We start from the raw sequence: 22,211 nt of genomic DNA, 5'->3' as shown, positions 1-22,211 counted from the left end.
CCCCATCCTAGCGCCGGGCTGCGCCCTGGGCGTGCCTGCTGCCCTCTTTCCGAGCATGAGGCTTCGGCTTCCTGACTGGCCTCTTCCCCGCACTTGGGCGCTCTGCAGCGGCGCGCCACGCCCACGCCCCCGCCCACCCGGGGCTGGATCGGCGCCGCGCCCCGCCGCAGCGCCCCGCCTTCCCGCCGGTCTCCTGCGACGCGCCCTGCCTTCCGAGGGCGGAGGTCTTTGGGGTGACGGTGACGACCCCGTTAGCCTCGCTCAATCCTTGGCCTGTTTCCTGTACCGCCATCAGGGGAATGCTACTCCCCATCTGGGGACACGCTGGAGATTAGAACCTGGAGGTGGCCTGCACCTTCTCGCGGCTCACAGCACCCCATCCGCTGCCGGGGCAACGCCTCCGTGTGCGGAGTCTCTTTAAAAAATTACGGGGCGGACCCCAAGGATCTTCGGTCAAAGTTTGACCACCCATTCGCTGCTATGGGTTTGCCCCTCTCGCTTGTGAGATTTTTGTTTTTGTTTTGGCCGAATTTGCCTTTCAGCAAGCGCAGGGGTCACCTTTTGTATTCTGTCCGGAACCTGAGAAGGTGCCCTTGGACGTAATAGCATTTCTCTTTCCTCTGTTCTTTGTATTTTGGACATTTTGATTTTTCATTCATGGTGAATTTTTACTCAAGGCTCATAGTTTTAAATACGGATATATTAGGCTAACAGATCCTGTATTTGTATCTCCAGAATGGGCCTCTCCCTCGACCTATACCCAGCTGCCTGTTTTCTCTCTCAACTGAGATGGTTGATAGGGAACTCAGACTGAACATGTCAAGATAGGCCTAGCAAGCTTTCCATCTATCTTACCTCCCAAACTGCTCTTCTTGGTGTTTTTTCTATCTGAGTGATATAAAAGGCTCTAGCCAATAACCTTGCAGTCACCCTTGTCTGCTCTCTTTTTTTCTCCATATCCAGTGCTTGCCACCCTAGGCCAAGTCACAACCACCTCTCACCTGGATTATTGAAATAGTCTCCCAGCTGGTCTCCTTGCTTCTGCCCTTGCATTCATGCCCTATTTTCAGCACAGCAGCTAGAAGGATCCTTTTGAAACACAGGTCAGATCATATCACTCCTTTACGCAAAAACTCTACAATGGTTTCCATCTCATTTAAAGGCAAATACTTTATAGTGAGCCTTAAGGCTTTACGTAATCTGACCTGCCATTACTTTCCCACTCTCATTTTCTGCTGCGCTCCCCTTCCATGGCCTCAGACATGCTTTGGCCTCAGGGCTTTTGTGCTTGCAGTTCAATACTCATGTGGTTTGCTTCCTTTTTTTCAGGGTTTTATTTCTAGGGGTCACCTAGTGAGGCTTTCCTCAGTTCCTATTTTCCTTTACTGCCTTAGTTCTTCTTAGCAATTGTATTTTAGTTATTTGCCTCATGTATTGTCTTTCCCTTCCAGAATATGAAGCGGGGAGAGGTTTTTATGTTTTGTTCCCTGATAGATCTTCAGCACCTAGACTTGGCACACAGTAGGTACTCAATAAATACAAAATAAAGGGATGTTCCTGGAACTGCTACGGGCTTGGGAATACAGTGGTGAATGAAACAGGACTGCCCTCATTGAAGTAATGTTCCTATGGAGGACACCACCAACAATGAACACACAAATGTAGGATGTAGTGTCAGGGCTGTTTTTAAAGGAGGACAAGTATATCTAAATTGGGACCTGATTGAAATAAGAGAGCGAGTTATGAGAATAGCTGGGGTGAGAGCATTCATGGGAGGGGAATAGCAAGTGCAAAGACCCTAAGATGGGAACAGTTGGAGAAGTGGTGAATTTGAGTCTGAAGCTGAGCTCTGAATCTGCTTCTTGATGGACTGAAGTAGAAAATAAGGTAGAGGGAAATACTGATGTTCTAAGGCGGAGGAGAGGTCAGCAAAGACCTAGAGGTGAGGCCCAAGGTGTATTCAGGGAACAAGCCACTTTAATTCATTAAATATTTATTTGGTACCTATTTAATGCTAAACTTGGCTGCTGAGGATTTAGAGGTGAGCAGTGTGACTTACAGGAGTTTGCTGTGTAGAGAAGGAAGAATAAGGAAGAAATAATTAAAACTATTCCACCAGAGAAAAACAGAAATAGAAGATTCAGAATAGTACGGGAAGGGTTTGGGGTGGGGAGTACTGCCCTAGCTGACTTTGCAGGATATATGGGAGTTCCCCGTGTGACAGTGTAGGTGTGGGATGCGTTATAGGAGAATGTGCAGCTACGTGTGCAGGAGTAGAAAGAGAAGAAACAGCGCAAAGCACCCCTAGCAGTAGAGACTTACTAGGGTATCTTTAGGGGAGGATATTGAGAGATGTGAATGGTAAGAGTGACAGTGTCAAATCGCAGGCACTTCCTCCTGGAGGGGACCTGGAAGGTGTCCCTGGTAGGACTGAAGGAGTGGAGCATTTCAGAAAGACCTCTTGCCAAGGGGAGGGTGAGTTAGTCCTCAAAGGCTTAGACTTTTGAGGTAGTTAGGAGAAAAGCATGAGGGTCAGAGTGAAAGCAAGAGAGATGGGGATTCCCTTTTGTAAAAGGTTTGAGAGGTAGACATGGCGATTGGCTAGTTGTTCAGGAGCCAAGGAAGGGACCTCTGAAGTGACTCCTGGGTGGTTTCTGGCTGAGATGCTGGATGCTAGTAGTTTTACTAAGAGACGGGGCACCCAGGAGGAGGAAGTGGTGGTGTTGGCAGCTGAAAGGAGAGAGAAATGATGAGTTTGGTTTGGGACACAGGTAGTTTGATGTACCCATGGGTCATCCAATTGCAGTTGTCAGGGGGGGGCAGTTGGAGATACTAGCTCAGGTGAGAGAGCTGGCCTGAACATAGAACAGTTTCTACCAAATTTTTGTTTTAATAAATCAGCATTCTCACCTGGGCTCAGAAAGTCCTCAGAGGTCTTTGGGTGGCCTTTCTGGGGAGGGGTCCTAAGAGCTTCCTGACAGTGCATCTTTAAAAATATATGTGTAGTTCTTTTGTGTGCACGTATGTACATAAACATTAGATTCATAGAGGTCTTTGGCCATCCAAAAGATTGATAACCACTGGCAGGGATTCTAATTGAAGCCATGGCCAAAGGTGGATCTTATCTAGAGAAATATGCAGCGTGAGAAGAGGAGGTTCAAGGATAGAAGGTTGGCATTTAAAGAATGGGTAGATGTAGAAACCACAGCAGAGGAGGCTTGAGAGAGGGAAGAATTGGAAAAGCAGGAGGAGAACCAGGAAAAGGCGGTATCTTCAAGTTAGGGGAGAGTGCTTCAGGAATGGTTAGGGTATCAGAGGCTGTGAGAGAGGAAGGGTTGAAAGTCCATTGGACTTAGCATTTAGGTCATTGGTGGCTACACAGGAAATCAGTAATTGGGAGGGCAAGCAGAAATTACATTATAGTGGGTGATGAATGGATGAGGTGTGACAAAGGATGCTGTCTCTTTGTAAATAGAGCAGGAGCTAAAGGAGCATTTGGGGTTGAAGATTTTTTTTTTTTTATTTTTTTTATTTTTTATTTTTTTTGGGGTTGAAGATTTTTTAAATAAGCTTTTAATTTTAGAATAGTTTTAGGTTTACAGAAAATATGCCAGGTTAGTACAGAGTACCCTGTACCCTTCACCCAGTTTCCCCTATCGATGAAGAATTTTAGGAAAGAAGAGACCTGAATTCTAGGAAAAGGAGCCAAAGACATTGGAAATAAGGACAGCCGTCATTTCCCGAGCTCTGGCTGTGTGTGAGTCCCTGCCATGGCCTCTACTTGTATAATTTTTTTTTTTTTTTTTTTTAAGATTTTATTTATTTATTCATGAGAGACACACAGAGAGAGAGGCAGAGGCACAGGCAGAGAGAGAAGCAGGCTCCATGCAGGGAGCCCAATGTGGGACTGGATCCCGGGACTCCAGGATCACGCCCTGGGCCGAAGGCAGGCACACTCAACTGCTGAGCCACCTGGGCATCCCTTTGCTTGTATAATCTAATGTCATCATCACAGCAGCCCTCTGGTGTCTAAATCTTCTCCCTTTCTGGTCTTCCTTGTTCCAGTAAGTGGCATCTCCATGCTCCCAAGGTATTCAGGCCTAAAACCTTGTCATTGTCTTTGACTTCTTTTCTCTCACACTCTACATACAGGATTCATACCTACATGAAATTTGTGCTTAAAATGTATACATGAGTCATACCCACTTTTGTCTCTTCCACCAGTATTATCCTGGTCCATACCACTCTCATGTTTCACATCTGGGTGATAGAGCAGCCTCTTGACTGCTCTCCTGGGTTTCACTTTGTGCCCTTCCTCTCCTCAGTCTCTTCTCCATGCAGAAGTGAAAAGCCTTAATCCTTCAGTAGTTCCTAATACACATAGACTGAAATCCAATGTTCTTATTACCTTGTGCTGTGAAGCCTGTACCATCCAGCCCCTGCCCTAACTCCTTCTCCCACCATTCTTCCCTGTGATTGTGTGCTTCAGCCATTGGGCCTCCTGCTCTTCTTCCCATATGCTAAATGTGTGTCCGCTTTGAATCTTTTGCTTTCATTGTTTCCTTTGCAAGAACATTCTTCCCAGATACCAACATAGGTCACTCCCTTACTTCATTCAGGTCTTTTTTCAGGAATTTCCTTTTTATTTATTTTTTAAAAGGTTTTATTTATTCGTTCATGAGACAGAGAGAGAGAGAGAGAGAGACACCCAGACAAAGGGAGAAGCGGGCTCCTCACAGGGAGCCCAATAGGGAACTCGATCCCAGGACCCTGGGATCATTCCCTGAACCGAAGGCAGACGCTCAACCACTGAGCCACCCAGGTGTTCCCAGCAGGTTCTTTTTTAGAGAAGCTTCATAGAACACCCCTTCAAAAGCATTCCCACTATCCACTCTCCCACATCTCCCTGTTTCATCTTTTTGTAGCATTTATCAATACCTGGCATCATGTGTCTATTTGTTTATATATATATTTTTTAAGATTTTATTTATTTATTCATGAGAGACAGAGAGAGGGAGGCAGAGGCACAGACAGAGGGAGGAGCAGACTCCATGCAGGGAGCCGGGTGTGGGACTTGATCCGTGACTCCTGAGATCATGCCCTGAGCCGAAGATGCCCAACTGCTTAGCCACCCAGGCATTCCTGTTTATGTACTTTAATTGTCTTCTAACAGCTATGAGTTCTTTGAGTCTGGGAAATGTCTGGTTTTTTCACAGCTCCATCTCCAGTGTCTTGAACAGATAATACGTAGCATATGGGAGATGTTTAATAAATATTTGTTGAAGGAAAGAAGATGGGGCTCTAACTTTGGTGGCCCTCACAAGGTCAGCATAGGAATTTAAAAAATAAGGAGTCATTATGGTGCAGGCTAGCTTGGTTCGAGGACCCAGAGGAGGTCCTTTAAGACCAGCCAAGAGGGTTCTCGTCTTTGTGTGAAATAGAAATCAAACGTGAGCCGAGAAGAAGTGAGAGCAGAGTTAATTGAAGACAGAGAGAAAGAGAGAGTGCAGTTACAGACAGAGCATCTGGGAGACTGAGAAAAGAAGAGTGAATCTTGTCTTTGCTTGGGGGCTGGGGTTTTTATTGAGGATTGAGATCTGTTTTAAGGTGCCTTTTTAGGTATCCAGGAACAGGTTAAAATGGATGAATGTTTAGGTGTCTTCCATAAGTCACTTATGCCCTGGAGCCAGGGGTCTTGGTGAAGCAGTGATCTGGAAAACATACGTGATGCCCCTGACCGGTCACTCTTTAGATGTGCTTTACTGTGCACATTGACTCCTTGACCTTCACGAGGGAGACATACATTATCTGTACTATAAGGCATGTATTAGGTGGTGGTGCAGGTCCTAGCAAGAATAAAGGCGGCAGAACAGTCTCTCATGGGGTCCCTTTGATTTCCTTATCTCAATTAGACATTCTTGACAAAATTTGCGGAAGCTTATTCTGTCGGTGACTGTGTTGGGGATTAGCTACTGTTTGAGGACACTGTTGGAGGTTAAAAAAAAAAAGAAGTAAAGCTACAAGAGGCTTTAAGTTTTAGGCTATTTGAGGGAGGTGGAGGTCTAGGTATTAACAGACGATAATGTGAAACAAATAAAGGAGGTCAGTGTCGGCAGGATGGTAAGCTAAGAGGTCCTGATGCTTGTCCGCACATAAAAATAGCACAACCGCCAACAGACAACTACATATTGGTGGAAAAAGAGCTCCTAAGTGAAATAAGGAGGCTGCAGAAACCCCGTGGAGCACCACAACTGTGGATTAGCCACATGGAAAACTGTAAGGCAGATAATGGAGTAGAAAAGAATTTTGTTGAGGGGAGCTCTTGTGGGGTGGGTGATGAAGAAAACCATCTGGTAGGCAGGACTTGAACTGGTGGTAAAAATAATAGCCACGGTTTCCTAAATGGTTGCTGTGGGGCCTGTGAAGGAGATGCAGCTCTTTTTTCATTTCACAGATGGGCCCAGCAAGTGTAATTAACTTGTCTACAGTCGCCCCACTGGAGTGGAGTTGCTGGCTGGAGCTCAGGGGTACAATGGAAGTGATTAGATATTCCTGGTTGGGAAAAACGGCACGAGCAAGGCCAAACAGCAGAGCATGCATAAGGACGGTTAGGGGCAGAGTAGATTGGGTAACTGGTATATAGGGTTTCATCAAAAGCAGGGCCTCATCTGGATCCTTTTGAGTGGAAGGTTTGAGGACTTTTGAGAGCAACATAGGGAAAGTGATGGAAAGATTGAGGTGACCACAGCAAGCAGAATGACATGGAGCAGAAGGAGCTTGAAGACATGTCCTGGGGTCTCTCAAGAACTTGGGTTTAAAGGGATGGAAGTCTGGCCTCCTGGTGAGGAAGATGGAAGCAACAGTTAGACTAACTTTATTGTAATCATTTTCTAATACATGCAGAAATATATATATTACGCTGTATGTCTTAAGTTTACACCATGTTATGTATCAGTTATCTCTGAATAAAGCTGGAGGGAAAAGGCGATAATTAGAAGATGCTGCAAAAATACAAATATCTCTAGCTGTTTAAATCTGTTAGGTAATGAGAGTTTGGATAGCGAGTTTAGAGAGTGAAGGATGTCCTGTCAGCTGAATATAAAGTATTTGGTTTCCTGAATTTTTGTTAGGAGCAATAGTTTGGATAATGAGGAATACTTACCTGCTTTCTCTCAAAAAATGTATCTTCATCTCATTGGTTTTTAAGCCTGGAGAGTGGAGAATACCTGTAACTAAACAGTCTGAGGTCATGTCCAGATGTAAAGGAGAAGAATGAGTTAGAACCAGAGAGAGAGAGGGAGAAGCCAGGGGACAGAGAGGCGGCGATTAGGGCAGGTGGTGGTGGGGAGTGGTAAATGCATTTTGAGATGTGCCAGGTGTGACAGTTATGTGCTTGAGTAGAAATGCGTAGGCAGTGCCTGGAAGCACTCTGGGTTGGAGTGTGAGTGCGGGGAGCAGAGTGGGAGTGTGGATTTGATAGTCATTGCCGTCAAGGATTCAGGGCAGTGGTGAGACATACTGAAGCAGAGGGTTTAGAGCAATTTAAAAATTAACAAGTTGGGGTGCCTGGGTGGTTCAGTCAGTTAAGCATCTGCTTTTGGCTCAGGTCATGATCTCAGGGTCCTGGGATTGAGCTCCACGTGCTTCTCCCTCTGCCTCTGCTGTTCCCCCTGCTTGTGCTCTCTGGCTCTCATGTGCTCTGTCAAATAAATAAATAAAATCTTCTCTAAAAAAGAAAGTAACAAATGATTTAAAATCAGACAAGGTCACATATAGCCATGGAAAATAATTCGGACTGATGGGGGAGGGTATAAAATGAAAAGTCCCAATTCTTTCCTTAGCTTTCTGGAGGCAAGGCTAAGTTAACTTTCTTGCCATGTTTCTTGCTTTTCTGTAAATTATCTGTCAACAGACTTTAAGTGTATACAGTGAATTTTTACGTATTTATTCACTCATGTGTCTACCGGTCATGTTGAGATATGAAACATTTTCAATACCCTAGTGTCTTAGAGTGAGCTGCCATAGATTGGATGGCTCCGTTTATTTTGCCACAGTTCTGAAGGCTGGAAGTCGAGATCAGAGTACCAGCCAACATGGTTGGGTCCTGGTGAGGATCTGCTTCCTGGTTTTTAGATGGCTGCTGTCTCACTGTGTGCTCGCATGTTCTTTTTCTGGGTGAATGCACTGGAGGGGGCTGGGTAGGAAGCAAGCCCTCTGGTCTCTCTTAGTGGGACACTAATCCCTTCATAAGGACCCCATCTTCATGAGCTCATCTAAACCTAGTTACCTTCCAAAGGCCCCCTTTTCCATACACCATCATATTGGGTCTTAGGGCTTTGACCTAGGAATTTTGGAGGGGCACATTACAGTCCATAGCACCCAGGAAGTTTTGTTGTGCTCCTTTCCAGTTGGTTGCCCCCACCCCAGAATAACTACTGTTCTGATTTCTATCACCATAGACTTAGTGTTTCTGTTCTTAAAATCCGTATAAGTGGGATCATGCAGTATGTTTGTTTGTTTGTTTGTTTGTTTGTTTTTAAAAATAAATCTGGCTGCTTTAGTTAACCACTATGTCTGCAAAATTTATCCATATTCCATGTAGCTGTAGTTCAGTCTCTTCTGTTGCTGTGTGGTATACCAAGGTATGAATATACCACCATAAAAATCCCAAATGAGATAATTCTGTATATATAGTGGTTTTAATATTATTTGGTGGTGGTGGTGGTGGTGGACTCAGACTTTTATTAGAATCTGATAAAATGTGGGATGCATGGGTGGTTTAGCAGTTGAGCGTCTGTCTGCCTTTGGCTCAGGGCGTGATCCCGGTCCAGGGATCCAGTCCTGTGTTGGGCTCCCTGTGAGGAGCCTGCTTCTCTCTCTCTGCCTCTCTGTGTGTCTCATGAATAAATAAAATCTTTAAAACAAAAAAAGAATCTGGTAAAAGCTGTAGTGCTTTTCTTATATTAAGGAAAACAATATGCATATATTTGCAGAGGTTTCTAGTACCTTTGATATGATACCCTCAGGACAAAGACAAGAAGTGTTCTTTGGTTTATAGCAGTGCTTCTCAGCCTCTGCACTATTGATATTTTGGGCTAGATAATTCTTTGTTGTGGGGGCTGTGCTGTGTATTGTAAGATGTTTAGGAGCACCCTTGGCCTCTACCCTCTAGATGTCAGTAGCCTGTGGCCCATCTCCCTGAATTAGGACAACCAAAAGTGTCTCTAGATTTTGCCAGTGACCCCTGGGGAGGCAAATTTGCCCCCATTTGAGAAACATTGGTTTAGAAAAGAGCCAGAGCCAGAGACCTTTTAGTGATCTTTCCCTGCTTATGCCAGTTGTAAGATGGAGCTAGTGTCATTCATAAGGTTCTATATACAGATAATTTCCATCACCACTGAAATGCTACTTTCTTTCTTTCTTTTTTTAGGTTTTATTATTTGACAGAGAGAGAAAGCACTAGCAGAGGGAGTGGCAGAGGGAGAAGCAAGCTTCCCATTGAACAGGGAGCCCTTTGAGGGGATGGATCCCAGGATGCTGGGATGATGACCTGACCTGAAGGCAGGTGCTTAACCAACTGAGCCACCTAGGTGCCCAAGGCTGCTCCTTTCAAGGACACAGGAAATGAATTTAAAGACTGACTTAAGGGGCACCTGGGTAGCTCAGTTGGTTAAGGGCCAGCCCCAGGGTCAGAAACTGCTATGGGGCAAAGCTAGGATATGATGCACACTTCTTCCATTCCAGGCCCAACTTCAACTCTGCTATAGGACTGGTCAGCCCTCTGGAGAGTTGAGAGTTTATCAGAAAGGTCCCTATGTGTGTACTTTATATTTCTTTGCGATACCAGATTGCTCCTCTTTGCTCATTGGAGAGGAAATAATACAAGTGGCATTTTTTGTATCAGGAAAGCTGATACTTTGCCTTCCTTACTGCAAACACTGAGTCATGCAGGCCAGTACTAGTACTGAATCATCCAGGTCTTTAATTCCTTTTCTGTCTAGGATAATTTATTTTAGTTCTTTGTTTTTTTTTTTCCAGAAGTCTACCTTCTGAATTATGATTAGATCCAAGTCTCTTTTACTTAGTCTCACAGAACTAGAAAGAATTCTCCAAAAACAGATTTTTTTCATCCTTTCTCCCCCTTATCCTAAAGGCACCTGAAACAGTATCTGTTAAGATGTCATTTTCTCTTTGATTGTTGTTATCATTTTTTTTTTAAAGATTTTATTTATTTATTCATGAGACACACACACACACACACACACACACAGAGGCAGAGACACAGGCAGAGGGAGAAGCAGGCTCCGTGCAGGGAGCCCGATGTGGGACTCGATCCCGGGTCTCCAGGATCACACCCTGGGCTGAAGGCGGCACTAAACCGCTGAGCCACCTGGGCTGCCTGACTGTTGTTATAATTGACAGCTGACAGATACAGAAGAAAGTGGAATGATCCAGTCATTGAAACATAGTTTACATTTTCAAAAGTTTAGAGGAGAGCAGAATCCGTATTAAACTCTTGATACCTCAAGTGAGGCTTTACTCATTAATTTTTGGTGTTAAATATTGCACACTTTTCTTGTGTTTCAATCCCATTAAGTCCAATTAATAAGGTTTGAGGGCAAGATTTCTACTCCAAATTCAGTGCTAAATTTCTTTTGAATCACACTTTCATTGTGGAAATTTGGAGTTCTAAGAACAGTATTTGAGGGGCACCTGGGTGGCTCAGTGGTTGAGCGTCTGCCTTTGGCTTAGGGCATGATCCTGGGGTCCTGGGATGGAGTCCCTCTGCCTATGTCTCTGCCTCTCTCTCTTTTTAAAAGATTATATTTATTCATGAGAGACACAAGCAGGCCCCATATGGGGAGCCCGACGTGGGACTTGATCCTGGCACTCCAGGATCATGCCCTGAGCTGAAGGCAGGCGCCCAACCGCTGAGCCACCCAGGCGTCCCTCTCTGTCTCTCATGAATAAATAAATAAAATCTTAAAAACAACAACAAAAAACCCCACAATATTTAATAGTAGGTAAATACATTTAAGAATTGTAACTGTCGGGATCCCTGGGTGGCACAGCGGTTTGGCGCCTGCCTTTGGCCCAGGGCGCGATCCTGGAGACCCTGGATCGAATCCCACGTCGGGCTCCCGGTGCATGGAGCCTGCTTCTCCCTCGGCCTGTGTCTCTGCCTCTCTCTCTCTCTCTCTCTGTGACTATCATAAATAAATAAAAATTGGAAAAAAAAAAAAAAAAAAAAGAATTGTAACTGTCTTCCAGAAGTTCTTACTGAATGATACGAATTTGTGCTTAAATGAGTTATAATTTAGTATCCAATATTTACTAGAAGATTTTTTAAAGCAGAGATGTTTATAATTGAATGACAAAATGTTGCCAAATTGGCAACTTTGGAATCAAAGCTTAAAGAACGTTTACAATGATATAAATTAGTAGAGTTTTTATAAAATCATTTCTGTGTATCATCAACTCCTAGAAGTAGATAGGGATTATCATCTCCTTTTTATAGATGAGGAAATTAAGAGGAGAGATTTAGATTTTATCCCAGGGGTAAATTGACCCACTTTAGCTAGTAAGTGAACATTGTAGATTCAAACCAGGAGATTCAAAGTCCAGTCTTCTCTTGTTTACCCATTCTGTGTAAAAAAAATAAAAATAAAAAAATATATATGTAGATGTTACTTGTTTTACTGTCACATTATAACTTTCAAAAATAATTGGTAAAAGGAATAACATTGTTATATATTTTGAAGAAAAAACGTAGAACTAGCACTAGTTATTTCCTCTGAAGTATATAGCCCCCCCCCACAGCATCCATAAAAACATAGCAGTGCTAAAAGTGCATTTTTTAGATTGCAGGGTCTTTATAGTTGGAAGAGATAATATTTAGGTGTGTGGTAAGATTAGAATTTCATAATGACTACTTATAAGTATTGCTTGAGTGTATTGAAATTCTGCAGGGAAAATGGTTGGTTTCAATTCCCCGGTGAAGTTAGTGAACTGAGAGAGATTCCTTCATCACTGAAGGAAAGGCAGTTAGATGTCCTTGCTTTATCTTTTGTCTCTTTGCTACCTCTTTGTATTCCTTGGATAACTGTATTGATAAGGAAAAGGAAAAATGCACATGGGTTTGATATGTTTCACTGTATTTGAAAAGGGCAGAGAGTTCTTCTAGCATTTTGTGAATTAGGTCAAAAGAATATTTCCTGGATAGATTTCATCATTTACAAAACAGATGTCTTCCCCCAAATGTAGTCTCTAAATAAACAGTTTAAAGAGGGAAGGGGAATGACAATGGGCCTGTTGTGTTAATCTTCACAACAATGTTTCCACTGCTCAGGTCTATGGTAGGTGGCTCTGCCAGTGGCACATAGCCAATAAGCGCTGAACCAGGATTTACTTACCAAGTTTAACTCAGATATTCTAGGCAAAGTTAGGAGTTGATGAACTATATAACCTATAGGCCTGAGAAGCTAACAAGGATTTTTACATCTTTAAATTGTTGGGGAAAAAATTCAAAGAAGAATATTTTGTAGCAAGTGAAAGTTATATGAAATTCATGTTTGGCCGTGATTAAAATTGTATTGGAGCACAGCCATGTTCGTTTGTTTACATATTATCCAGTTTCAAGCGCAATTGTACAGTTGCAGCAGAGAACCACCCCAAAAAGCGTAAAATAATTTGCTGTCCAGCTTGCTGATCCTTGCCCTAGGATGCCAGACTCAAAGATTAGAAGCTGGAAAAGAGTTTGGTAGACAGGTTTAGGAAAGATGGCTGTGAGGCTCTTTCATACAGTCCTTTGTTTTTTGTCAGCTTTGAGGCACTGAAGGTGATAATTTTTATAAGTATATCCTGGAAGTCACATGGGCTTATGTCAAAGGAACTAGTGCGTGACAGGCATTTCTGAGATGACCCAGTGGTCTTTAAAGCCCTTAGTGGTTCCCCAGCTCGGTAGCCCACAAAGCCCTGGGAAAGTGGGAAGATGTGTTCTACTTGTGGCTGGTGCTTTAGAAGAAAAGACACTAATGAACTAATAATTAATACCAGAAAACAGATGTGTAGACATTTTAATACAATAAGCATGAATGCTGTAAGAAACTAAGAATCAGACCATCTGCAAAATCCTGAACGGGCCACTCTGAGAATACTGATGTAAAATGGTCTAGAAGTGTTGAGCAGTTTGAATATTTAATTACCCATTTGCAAGGGAAAGATACTCTTGGTGTGTTTCCTTCACTCTCACATTACTCTACTTCACCACCACAGTGCTTCACTTTTGACACCCAGTGTGTGGGTTTTCCACACATTAGGCAATTCTCAGATTCTCTCTACACCAGCTGGCTATTACAGTTTAACTCACTTCTGACACTGTGTACCTGGAGATTAGCATCAGATCTCCCTGGCTAAGGGTTCAGTCCCACAAGACTCTGCACAACCCCCCCCCCCCACCCGCTTTGAGAAGGCAGTCGCAAGGCCAAGTTGTCACCTGTGCTTCTGACCCACTGGCTGTAGGTCGGAGGTTCCCACAACCCTCTTTTCGGGTTCCATTAGTTTGCTAGAGAGGCTCACAGAGCTTAGAGAAACATTTACTTATGTTTACCAGTTTATTATAAAGAATACAGATGAGCATTCTGATAGATACATAGCATGGGGTCTGGAATGACCCTGAGCACAGGAGCTTCTGTCCCTGTGGAACTGGAGTGTGCCACTTTCCAGCATGTGGTCACCAACCTAGAAGCTCATCATATCTAGTTGTTGAAGAGTTTTGTAGACCTTGATCTGTAGTTCCCTTTCTCCTTCCCAGAGGTTGGTGGCTAGGGCTGAGAGCCCTAACCCTCTGATCATTTGGTCTTTCTGGTGACTGGCCCCATCCTGAGGCTATCCAGGCTCCCATCCCACTCCAAGTTACCTCCTTAACTTAAGCTCAGATGTGCTCCTAGAGGGGCCCCTTGTAAGTTACAAAAGACTTGCAACTTCAAGGATATTCCAAGGAGTTTAGGAGCTTTGTGTCAGGAACTGGGACAAAGACCAGATAAATTTTTTATTATACTACACTACTCTTTTCTGGCTTGATTAAATATTTAACATGGTTATATTGAGAATGAAAATCACCATATTTTTTATAATTAAGACACATATTAGTAGTAAGTGAACTGAAATTATTTGTATTTTTGCTCTGCCTTTTTATCTTGTTCATTTCATCCTATATGCAATTTGGACATTTTTTTTTTCACCCTCTCTGTGTGCCTAGAAGGGGCAGTTTTTGGACACAGAATGACAGTTGAGTGCCGACTAATTTGAGGAAATGGGAAGTCTGTTCAGCCTTTGATTTTAGCTGTAGGTAGAAGCTGTCTCTCTAAAGCTGTGGGCTTTAATTTTTTCTCTGGTTAATTTTCTCAGCATCCTCTATGTACGGTGAAGAGATCTGGATCACAGGAACTTTGTACTAAGCATTCCTTATATCTAACATCGTGGGGTGTCCTACTGGAGCTTCTGAAAAGCCATGGGTTATTATTTTTCATTTTGGGAGTAACTTTTTTATTGAAGTATGATACACAGAAAAGTGCATAAATCATGAGTCCAGCTCAGTGAATTTTCTCAAAGTGAACACACTGTTAAGCAGCACTGAGCTAACCCCCCCAAACAAAACAAAACAAAACAAAACAAAAACCCAGAAAATTACCAGCTTCTCAGAACTCTCCCTTCTGTCACAGTGTCTGCCCCTTCCTCCCCCCAGTTGCCAGTCTTGTTTTCTAACAGCAGTGTGATAACCTTTACCTTTCATTTTAAAGCTTTTGGTTGCCGGTGTTTGAGGAGGTCTGTGGAGGCTCAGTGGGACTTCTGCTAAGTGACATGGGAGAGGTTTGATGCCCAGGGCCTTGGTTCCCTGTGATGCTCTCTGAAGCACCTCTCAGTGTTTCCAAAGGCCTCTTACCTCTTACCGTCAGGCTCAGTCATTGATGGCAGAGCCCTAGTGCTGTCCTCTTTCCATCCAGCCCCAATCTTGTTGCATTGGCTGTTCCACATTCCACTTCTGTGGGTCCTTCATGTGGTTTCTTCCTGGCTTCCTCCTCCATAGCTCACCAAGGGTACACCTGGCATCCAGTCTCTGTCTTGTGTCCTGGTCAGATTTACCAACAAAGTTTGGACTTAAACCCCCTCGCTGCCACCCCAGTTCTCTCTTGGACAAAGCTAGTGAGGTTATTTTCATGATGAACTTTCAGTATCTGAGGTCAAAACTGATAAGTTCGTTGGTTTAATTGTGGTTAAATTGATATTTATTTTGTAGAGGGGGTAAAAATTGTCCTTTTATGAAATTAATCATAAATTTAAAATTTTTAATGAAATGGGATGATGACCTCATCATGAAACTTCAGTAATTTTTTTATAAATTAATTTCCAGTGGGTGAGTTATAATGTAGGACAGATCCAGTTTTTCCCATGTATTGTATTAAGTATATAGCTTTCTCTCAGACAGACATGGAACAAACTTATTTTGTACTCTGAAGTTGTATAATGAAATTCTTTCTATACATATACTTATTTATTCTTTTGATTTGAAATTCTGTTCACCTGAAAACTAGGCCTTTTTTTTTTTTCTTCTAAAATACCACTGGTTTTTGTCTGGATATTCAGAGGGAAAGTACTAGTCTGGACCAAGTGTGATCTGAATTCATGCCATTTATACTGTCACTGCCTTATGCTGTGCAGCCTCAGAAATGTTAAGTATCAGTTGGTAGTCGGAAGGGAATGTTTTTGCTCTGGTCTTTGCTTGCCAGTGGGTGCTAATTTGGCAGGAGAGTGCAGGAAGAACAGACTCTCCACAAATGGAAGAATAAAATTCCTATTCATTCAACAAATGAGCACCTACTATGTGCCAGGTGCTGTTCTAGAAGCTTGGGATATATCAGTGAATAAAACACACAAAATCCCTGTCCTTGTGCAGCTTACATTCTGGCATGGGTTACAGTAAGGGAGATGAGGGAGTGCTGGGGGTGGTTGCAGGTTGCACTCTTAAATATTTCGTTCTAGGTTAGAATCAAAGGCAAGATGACAGTTCAGCTGAAACAGAGAAATCAGTCAGGAGCGTATCTGGGAGAGGAGTGTTCCAGATAGAGGAAACAAGGAGTACAAAGGCGCTAGAGCAGAAATGTGCCTGAGTCATTGGGGGGCTAACATGGAGGCTCCAGGGTGACTGGAGCCCAGGAAAGGGAAAGGAGGCAGGGCTGGAAATGAGTCCAAGTCCGGGAGGTAAGAGGAGGTGAGGCTGCTTCTGTAGGGCTTTGCTCTGTACAAGAGGTTTAGGCAGAGGAAGGGTTCTTTGAAAGGATCACGTGGAACGTAGGAGGCAAGAGCTGAAGCAGGGAGGCCCAGGGTAGTGACTTGAGTGGGTAGATTCTGGGTGCGTTTTGCGGGTAGATTTGAAAGGCACTGTTGGTCCTGGATTAGTTGTGAAGGCTTTCAAGGATTTTATCCCAAGCAGCTGAGTAGTGGTGGCTCCACACTGAGAAGACTGAGGAATGGGTTTTGTTGACAATAGTTCAGTTTTGGGCATGTTAACTTTAAGATGGTGTTTAGAGATTCAGCTTTTATTTTACTGTAGTCAAATAATTCTGTTAACTTTAAAAAAAATCTTATTTATTGGACCCTATTAAAGTAAATCGTGATTTTTATTTTGCATTTATTATTTATATTCAGATTCATTACTCTAAGTCTTTGTGGGGGCAGGTCATTTGAGAAGTTGAGCATTTCTTTTGTCTGAATTTGTCTGGCATGGATATGAAATGTTAGATGTATTTCTTTCTTGTTTTTTTCCTTCTTTTTTAAACTTAGAAAAGTTTGTTTTATTCAGTCCTTTATTCAAGGAGGCCTAAAATTTTCCTTATGAAAGAAAGTATTTCCTACTCCTTAGCTCTGTTCATTATTTTTATCTTAGAGTTAAAAGGGGTGGGGGGAAGAGGTAGTATATTACTTTTCTTTCCTTTTTCTGGTGAGTGACCATGTTTCTGTTAGTAGAATGTTACTGGCCCTGTTGGTTTCTGAGGAAAAACATTTCTCTATCAGACAGGAGCTGTGTTGTTTAAAAATACTAATTTCTTTCTTCTTCTGTCCAAGAGAATACTCATTCCTTGTCCTGCCATCCTGATATTCCCACAGGTAGAAATGGCCAGTTACAGCCTCATTCTACTGGGTCAAAACAATGATTATCTAGAAATTTTAGGAAAAAGTTAGTGTGTATATGACTTTTTGTCTCTAAAGATTAAAGAATACCAAAGTGTTTTTGTGTTTACCCCAGCTGAACTATTTTTGTTTTAACCTGGTGCCTTTACCTTTAAAGTTAATGTCAGTTATCTATCTATCTATCTATCTATCTATCTATTTATTTATTTTAAGTTAATGTCTTTTTTTTTTAATTTTTATTTATTTATGATAGTCACAGAGAGAGAGAGAGAGAGAGAGGCAGAGACATAGGAGAGGGAGAAGCAGGCTCCATGCACCGGGAGCCTGATGTGGGATTCGATCCCGGGTCTCCAGGATCGCGCCCTGGGCCAAAGGCAGGCGCCAAACCACTGCGCCACCCAGGGATCCCAAGTTAATGTCTTCTAATGTCCATTTTAAAAAGTCCTCATTCTCCTGCGCTGAATTTATGTTGATGACCATGCCCTTTTAACATTAACTTGTGCTTTGTAGCTGAGATATGTAACTATCATATTAGACCAGTGGTATTTTAAAGGTGCAGTGGGAAGGCATGGGTTTAAAACCAAGAAAAGTATGATTAACAAGAGCTACTATTTAAGGAATTTTCTTTTTTCTTTTTTTTTTTAAGATTTTATTTATTTATTTATTCATGAGAATACACAGAGAGGAGAGAGAGAGAGGCAGAGACACAGGCAGAGGGAGAAGCAGGCTCCATGCAGGCAGCCTGATGTGGGACTCGATCCCAGGTCTCCAGGATCACGTCCTGGGCTGTAGGCGGCGCTAAACCGCTTAGCCACCAGGGTTGCCCTTATTTTTTCAATAAGTAATAATTTTGTTAACCTTTTAACAATGTAAATTTTTTAAAAAAAATTGATGGTGATAATGTTTATGTTCTGTTTTAAATAGTGGTAGAGTTAAAAACATTCTGTTGGTCAAGAATCTTATACAAGGATGGTACAGTATATGTAAGATTCATAAATGTGTAATATCTTTTAAATGGCAATACTGTTCATATGACTTTGCTCTGTCAACTGTTGGAGAAACAGGTGGTCTTGTTAATATTTATGGTCTAGAAGCCAGCTGCTATTTATATTAGTATAATTATTAGTAGCAATGGCATTTCTTTTTCTTTCTTTTTTTTTTTTTTAGAGAAAGGGTGAGGGAAGGGCAGCGGGAGAGGGAGAAAGCAGGCTCCTGGGCCAGATGAGGGCCTCAGTCTCATGACCCTGTGATCATGATGTGATCCAAAATCAAGAGTCACTTAGCCACCCAGGTGCCCCAGCAATGGCATTTCTAAAAGTAGTAGGTATAGTAACAGTTAAGTCTAATATTCTGAATGTCATCTGTAACCAGCAGACATAGATATCTGCTCTCAGTAACCTTGTAAGCTAAAGAATGTGTGAATGGAAACATGAATTTTAAAAGACTGTCTTTTGTTAGCGAAGGAGCAAATATGTGAGAATAACATGGGGTTAGTCAGGAGACCTGTGTTCTTTTGTCCATCCAGCCACAATGCCACCAGAGTACCCTGGGTGCCTAACAGCTCTGTGGATTGGAGTTGCTTCTCCTATCCACTCTGGAGCCTCATAGAGTTGTTGAGAATCATATGAGATTAGGACCTTATAAATTGCCCCCAACCTATATGGATGGTGGGATTTTTCTAAGACAGGTAGAGGAATAGGAGGTGCAGGGTGGTGTTTCTTTAATCTCCCAGAGATTGCCACTGTCGTTTCCATTTCCTTGTCAGCTTTGAGTGTGTGTGGAAGGAGGCAGGAATTCTGGTCTGTAGCTTAATATCTTTGCATTTGGTCTGGTGGCAGGAATCAATCTTGGGGTTGTCAATATGCACAGAAATGATCTATTTCTTCACAGTCTGACTCATTTTCTCTGTCAGGCCTGTTCTTGGGCTCTGTTCAGGAACAAATCCTGCTTGTTGATGAGCTGTCTCCTTGTCTGTTTACAAAAAGTCCTTGTGTTCTGTTTAGTTTGTAACAGACTCGGGCAGCATTTAAAGCCTGTCCTCCCCTTGATTTAGGTCTCTCCTTTTCCTCCCCCATCTAGGATTTGCAACTCCAATGGATACTGAGGGGTTTGGTGAGCTCCTTCAGCAAGCTGAACAGCTTGCTGCTGAGACTGAGGGCATCTCAGAGCTTCCCCATGTGGAACGGAACCTACAGGAGATCCAGCAGGCGGGTGAGCGCCTGCGTTCCCGTACCCTCACACGCACGTCCCAGGAGACAGCAGATGTCAAGGCGTGAGTATTGGTGGGGAGGCAGTGCTGCTACTGCATGGCTCAGGGGCAGGATCCGATTCTTTCCTCCCTTGAATTAGGATACAGTCTGTGAGTAACAGACACAGCCTAATTCTTGGGAACTCAGGTTTTGTAAACGGGTCAGCAGCCTTGTTCTATCTCCCTGCCCTCAGGTTTTACAGCCTTTCTGCCTGACCAAGCTGTGAGCTCATATCACCGGCAGAGATGATCAGGATGGGAAAGAGTGAAGAGCTTTATCACACAGAAACTTGTTACGGTAGTTCCTGATTGGGTTTGCTGATCATTGGGTCATAAATGGCTCCCAAAACTATATTAGTAAGTGTGGTTACCCAAATAAGTATGACCGTCAAAGCCAGGGAACATTCAGAAATGAGTACTCTTTTTAAGTGCACGTGGAAGAAATTGACGAGCAGCCAGTGATGAAAAGCCAAGCGAGGGGTGGTTCTATCTGGTCATCATTAGTGACCCCAACAGCTGCTGCTACAATGCCCTGGACACATAGTGCCTGCCAGGTGACCATAGAATGGGAGAGTGGGCAGCCCCAAGAGACTGCAGCTGAAGAAAAGTACTGTCTGTCTGTCCAGCCAGTGGCATCTGCTGACACACAGCATCCAGTGGGCTGTGGATTCCACAGTCATGTGTTGGGAACCCCAGTCCTGGGCTGTCTCTGGGGCTACAACCATGATATATAGACGTGTCTGCCCTCAAGGAGCTTGTAATTTGGGGAGACAGAAAAAAAAAAAAAAACCCGTTGCTGCTTTCCATGAGAAATGTGATTTACTGTGTGTCAGAAACTTGGCTAAACTTCAGAGTTTGCTTAGTCCTCACAATGAATATTAGGACTATGTCCCCTTACAGTTGAGCAGCTAAGGCTCAGAGAGGGCAGGGTAACTGTCGGATTGCACAGCCAGTGAGTGTTGAACCAGGACTCCAACCTCGGGAGGCTGACTCCAGAGAGCACATGCTCTTCTAGCCCCAAAGGAAGGGCTGTGGGCGGATAGAGGGGTGCCGGTACTCGTGACCTCGGTGAGTCTGGAAAATCACTGAGATTCTGTGTGGGAGATGTGGGAAATTGTCAGTCGTCTGCTCAGTCTTCATTCCTTGAACTTGAGAAAGACCTAAGTGCTGATGTTTCCACGGGGATGTTATTTTGGGTTTGTAATAAATGTCACAGGAGTAAGTATAAGGGCTACATTCTTTTCCCAGCTGATCTTGAAAGCTCAGTGCTCTGGCTGCTCTGCTGAATTAGTAAAGATGTTGTAGGAATTCTTCTGTAGGCCTTCCCAGAGTTTTTTTTTTTTTTTTTTTTTTAAATACCAGTTAGTTTTGGTTTCATTGGTATTGATCAAGGCAAATCAGGGGAACCCCAGCAGGAACTTTTTTTTTTTTTTAATACAGCTAGTTGCTCCAGTACATCATTCCCCAACACCCCCGCCAGCCTTTGGCCATATCTGCTTACTTGTCCTCCCTGCATGCTCCTTACTGCGGATTGCCTGCAGTTACCCTCAGTCTTGAGCATGCGGGCTCTGCGCTTGTGTGCAAGGATGCTGCGGGAGCAAAAGGACCGTGATGCCAGCTGAGTTGCTATAGTTATAATTTAATTGCATCAGCTTTACAGCCTATTAAGAGCAAAAAGGGAAACTGTTTTCTTGGTAACAATTATCAGTCATGCTCTCTTTCTTGTAAATTTCCATTCTTCTTCATCTCTTTCTACCTTAAATTCATTATTTTAGGGAGGAGGAAGTTGAACATTGAAAGAATGGGTATGGGGTGGGGCAAGTGCTTAAAAAAAACCAAAGGACTAATGACTGTATTTTTCCACCTTGATAGGCAGACATTAAAATGTGATGTGAATATTTTAGTACAGGGTAAAGGCAGAGGAGAGAACTGAGTAGGAAAAATTTTCTTGCATGAAATAAATTTTGGAAGAAAATGTGTCCTTAAGATTTTAGTTAAGATTAGATTGTAGATTTAAGATTGAATTGTTCTGTGCTGAATTCATTTGTTTAAATATACTTTGTTGGATTTTTCATTTTAGAGAACAGATTTGAAGGCTTTTTTGCATGTGTGTTTGATATTTTTAAACTGTTAAATTTCTTCACACATAAAGAGGGATATGCATAACATATATAAAGGTGTAAATCAGGGGTTGTCAGCCTATGATCCATGAGCCAGATCCAGCCCGCTGCCTGTTAAAGTCTTATTGGAACATGGCCACACTTATTTATGTATTGTCTGTGCTGCTTTTGTGCTACAATAGCAGAGTTGAATAGTTATGACAGAGACCGTATGGCCTGCAGAGCCTGAAATATTTACTGTCTGCCTTTTACAGGGTAAGTTTGCTGACTCCTAGTGTAAATAATAATAAAATGAATTGCACATTGCACAGTAAAGACATAGAGTATCATCAGTAGCCATGAAGCCCTCCCTGGGTACCCATTTTCAATTGTATCCCCCCTCTGTTCCCATCACAGATGCCCCATTGGATTTTTCCAGTCAGGTTCAGAAGCCAAACAACTTAAGAGTTGTACAAAGAAAAAGCCAGCATTCACTCTTCTTAACTTTATCCCCCAAGGTAACCAGGGTTATTGATCTGTTTCTTCTTTCACACTTTTCTCCATATTCATGCAAAGCATATATGAACATTAATTTGCCCAAAGTTTTACAGTAAATTATAACTTTACTTGTAGCAATACTACTAAGCAACCTTTTGAGCACTTGCTCTTTGTCA

The 22,211-nt window shown here is 42.8% G+C and overlaps 1 protein-coding gene across 1 annotated transcript in view; it reads left to right on the top strand.

Moving 5' to 3' along the window:
* NUP93 (nucleoporin 93) overlaps nucleotides 1-22,211 on the top strand; it is a 108,963-nt gene that overhangs the window by 320 nt on the left and 86,432 nt on the right. Inside the window, exon 2 of the mRNA XM_077898364.1 lies at nucleotides 19,270-19,462. Within this exon, the coding sequence (XP_077754490.1) occupies nucleotides 19,284-19,462 (179 nt within the window). The 5' untranslated portion in view covers nucleotides 19,270-19,283. The remainder of the gene's footprint in view (nucleotides 1-19,269; nucleotides 19,463-22,211) is intronic.

This window comes from Canis aureus, chromosome 5 (genome assembly GCF_053574225.1).
Source record: "Canis aureus isolate CA01 chromosome 5, VMU_Caureus_v.1.0, whole genome shotgun sequence".
In the NCBI taxonomy this organism is placed as follows: domain Eukaryota; kingdom Metazoa; phylum Chordata; class Mammalia; order Carnivora; family Canidae; genus Canis; species Canis aureus.
The sequence above is the reverse complement of the archived record's forward strand: the minus strand, read 5'-3'. Positions and strand labels throughout refer to the sequence as shown.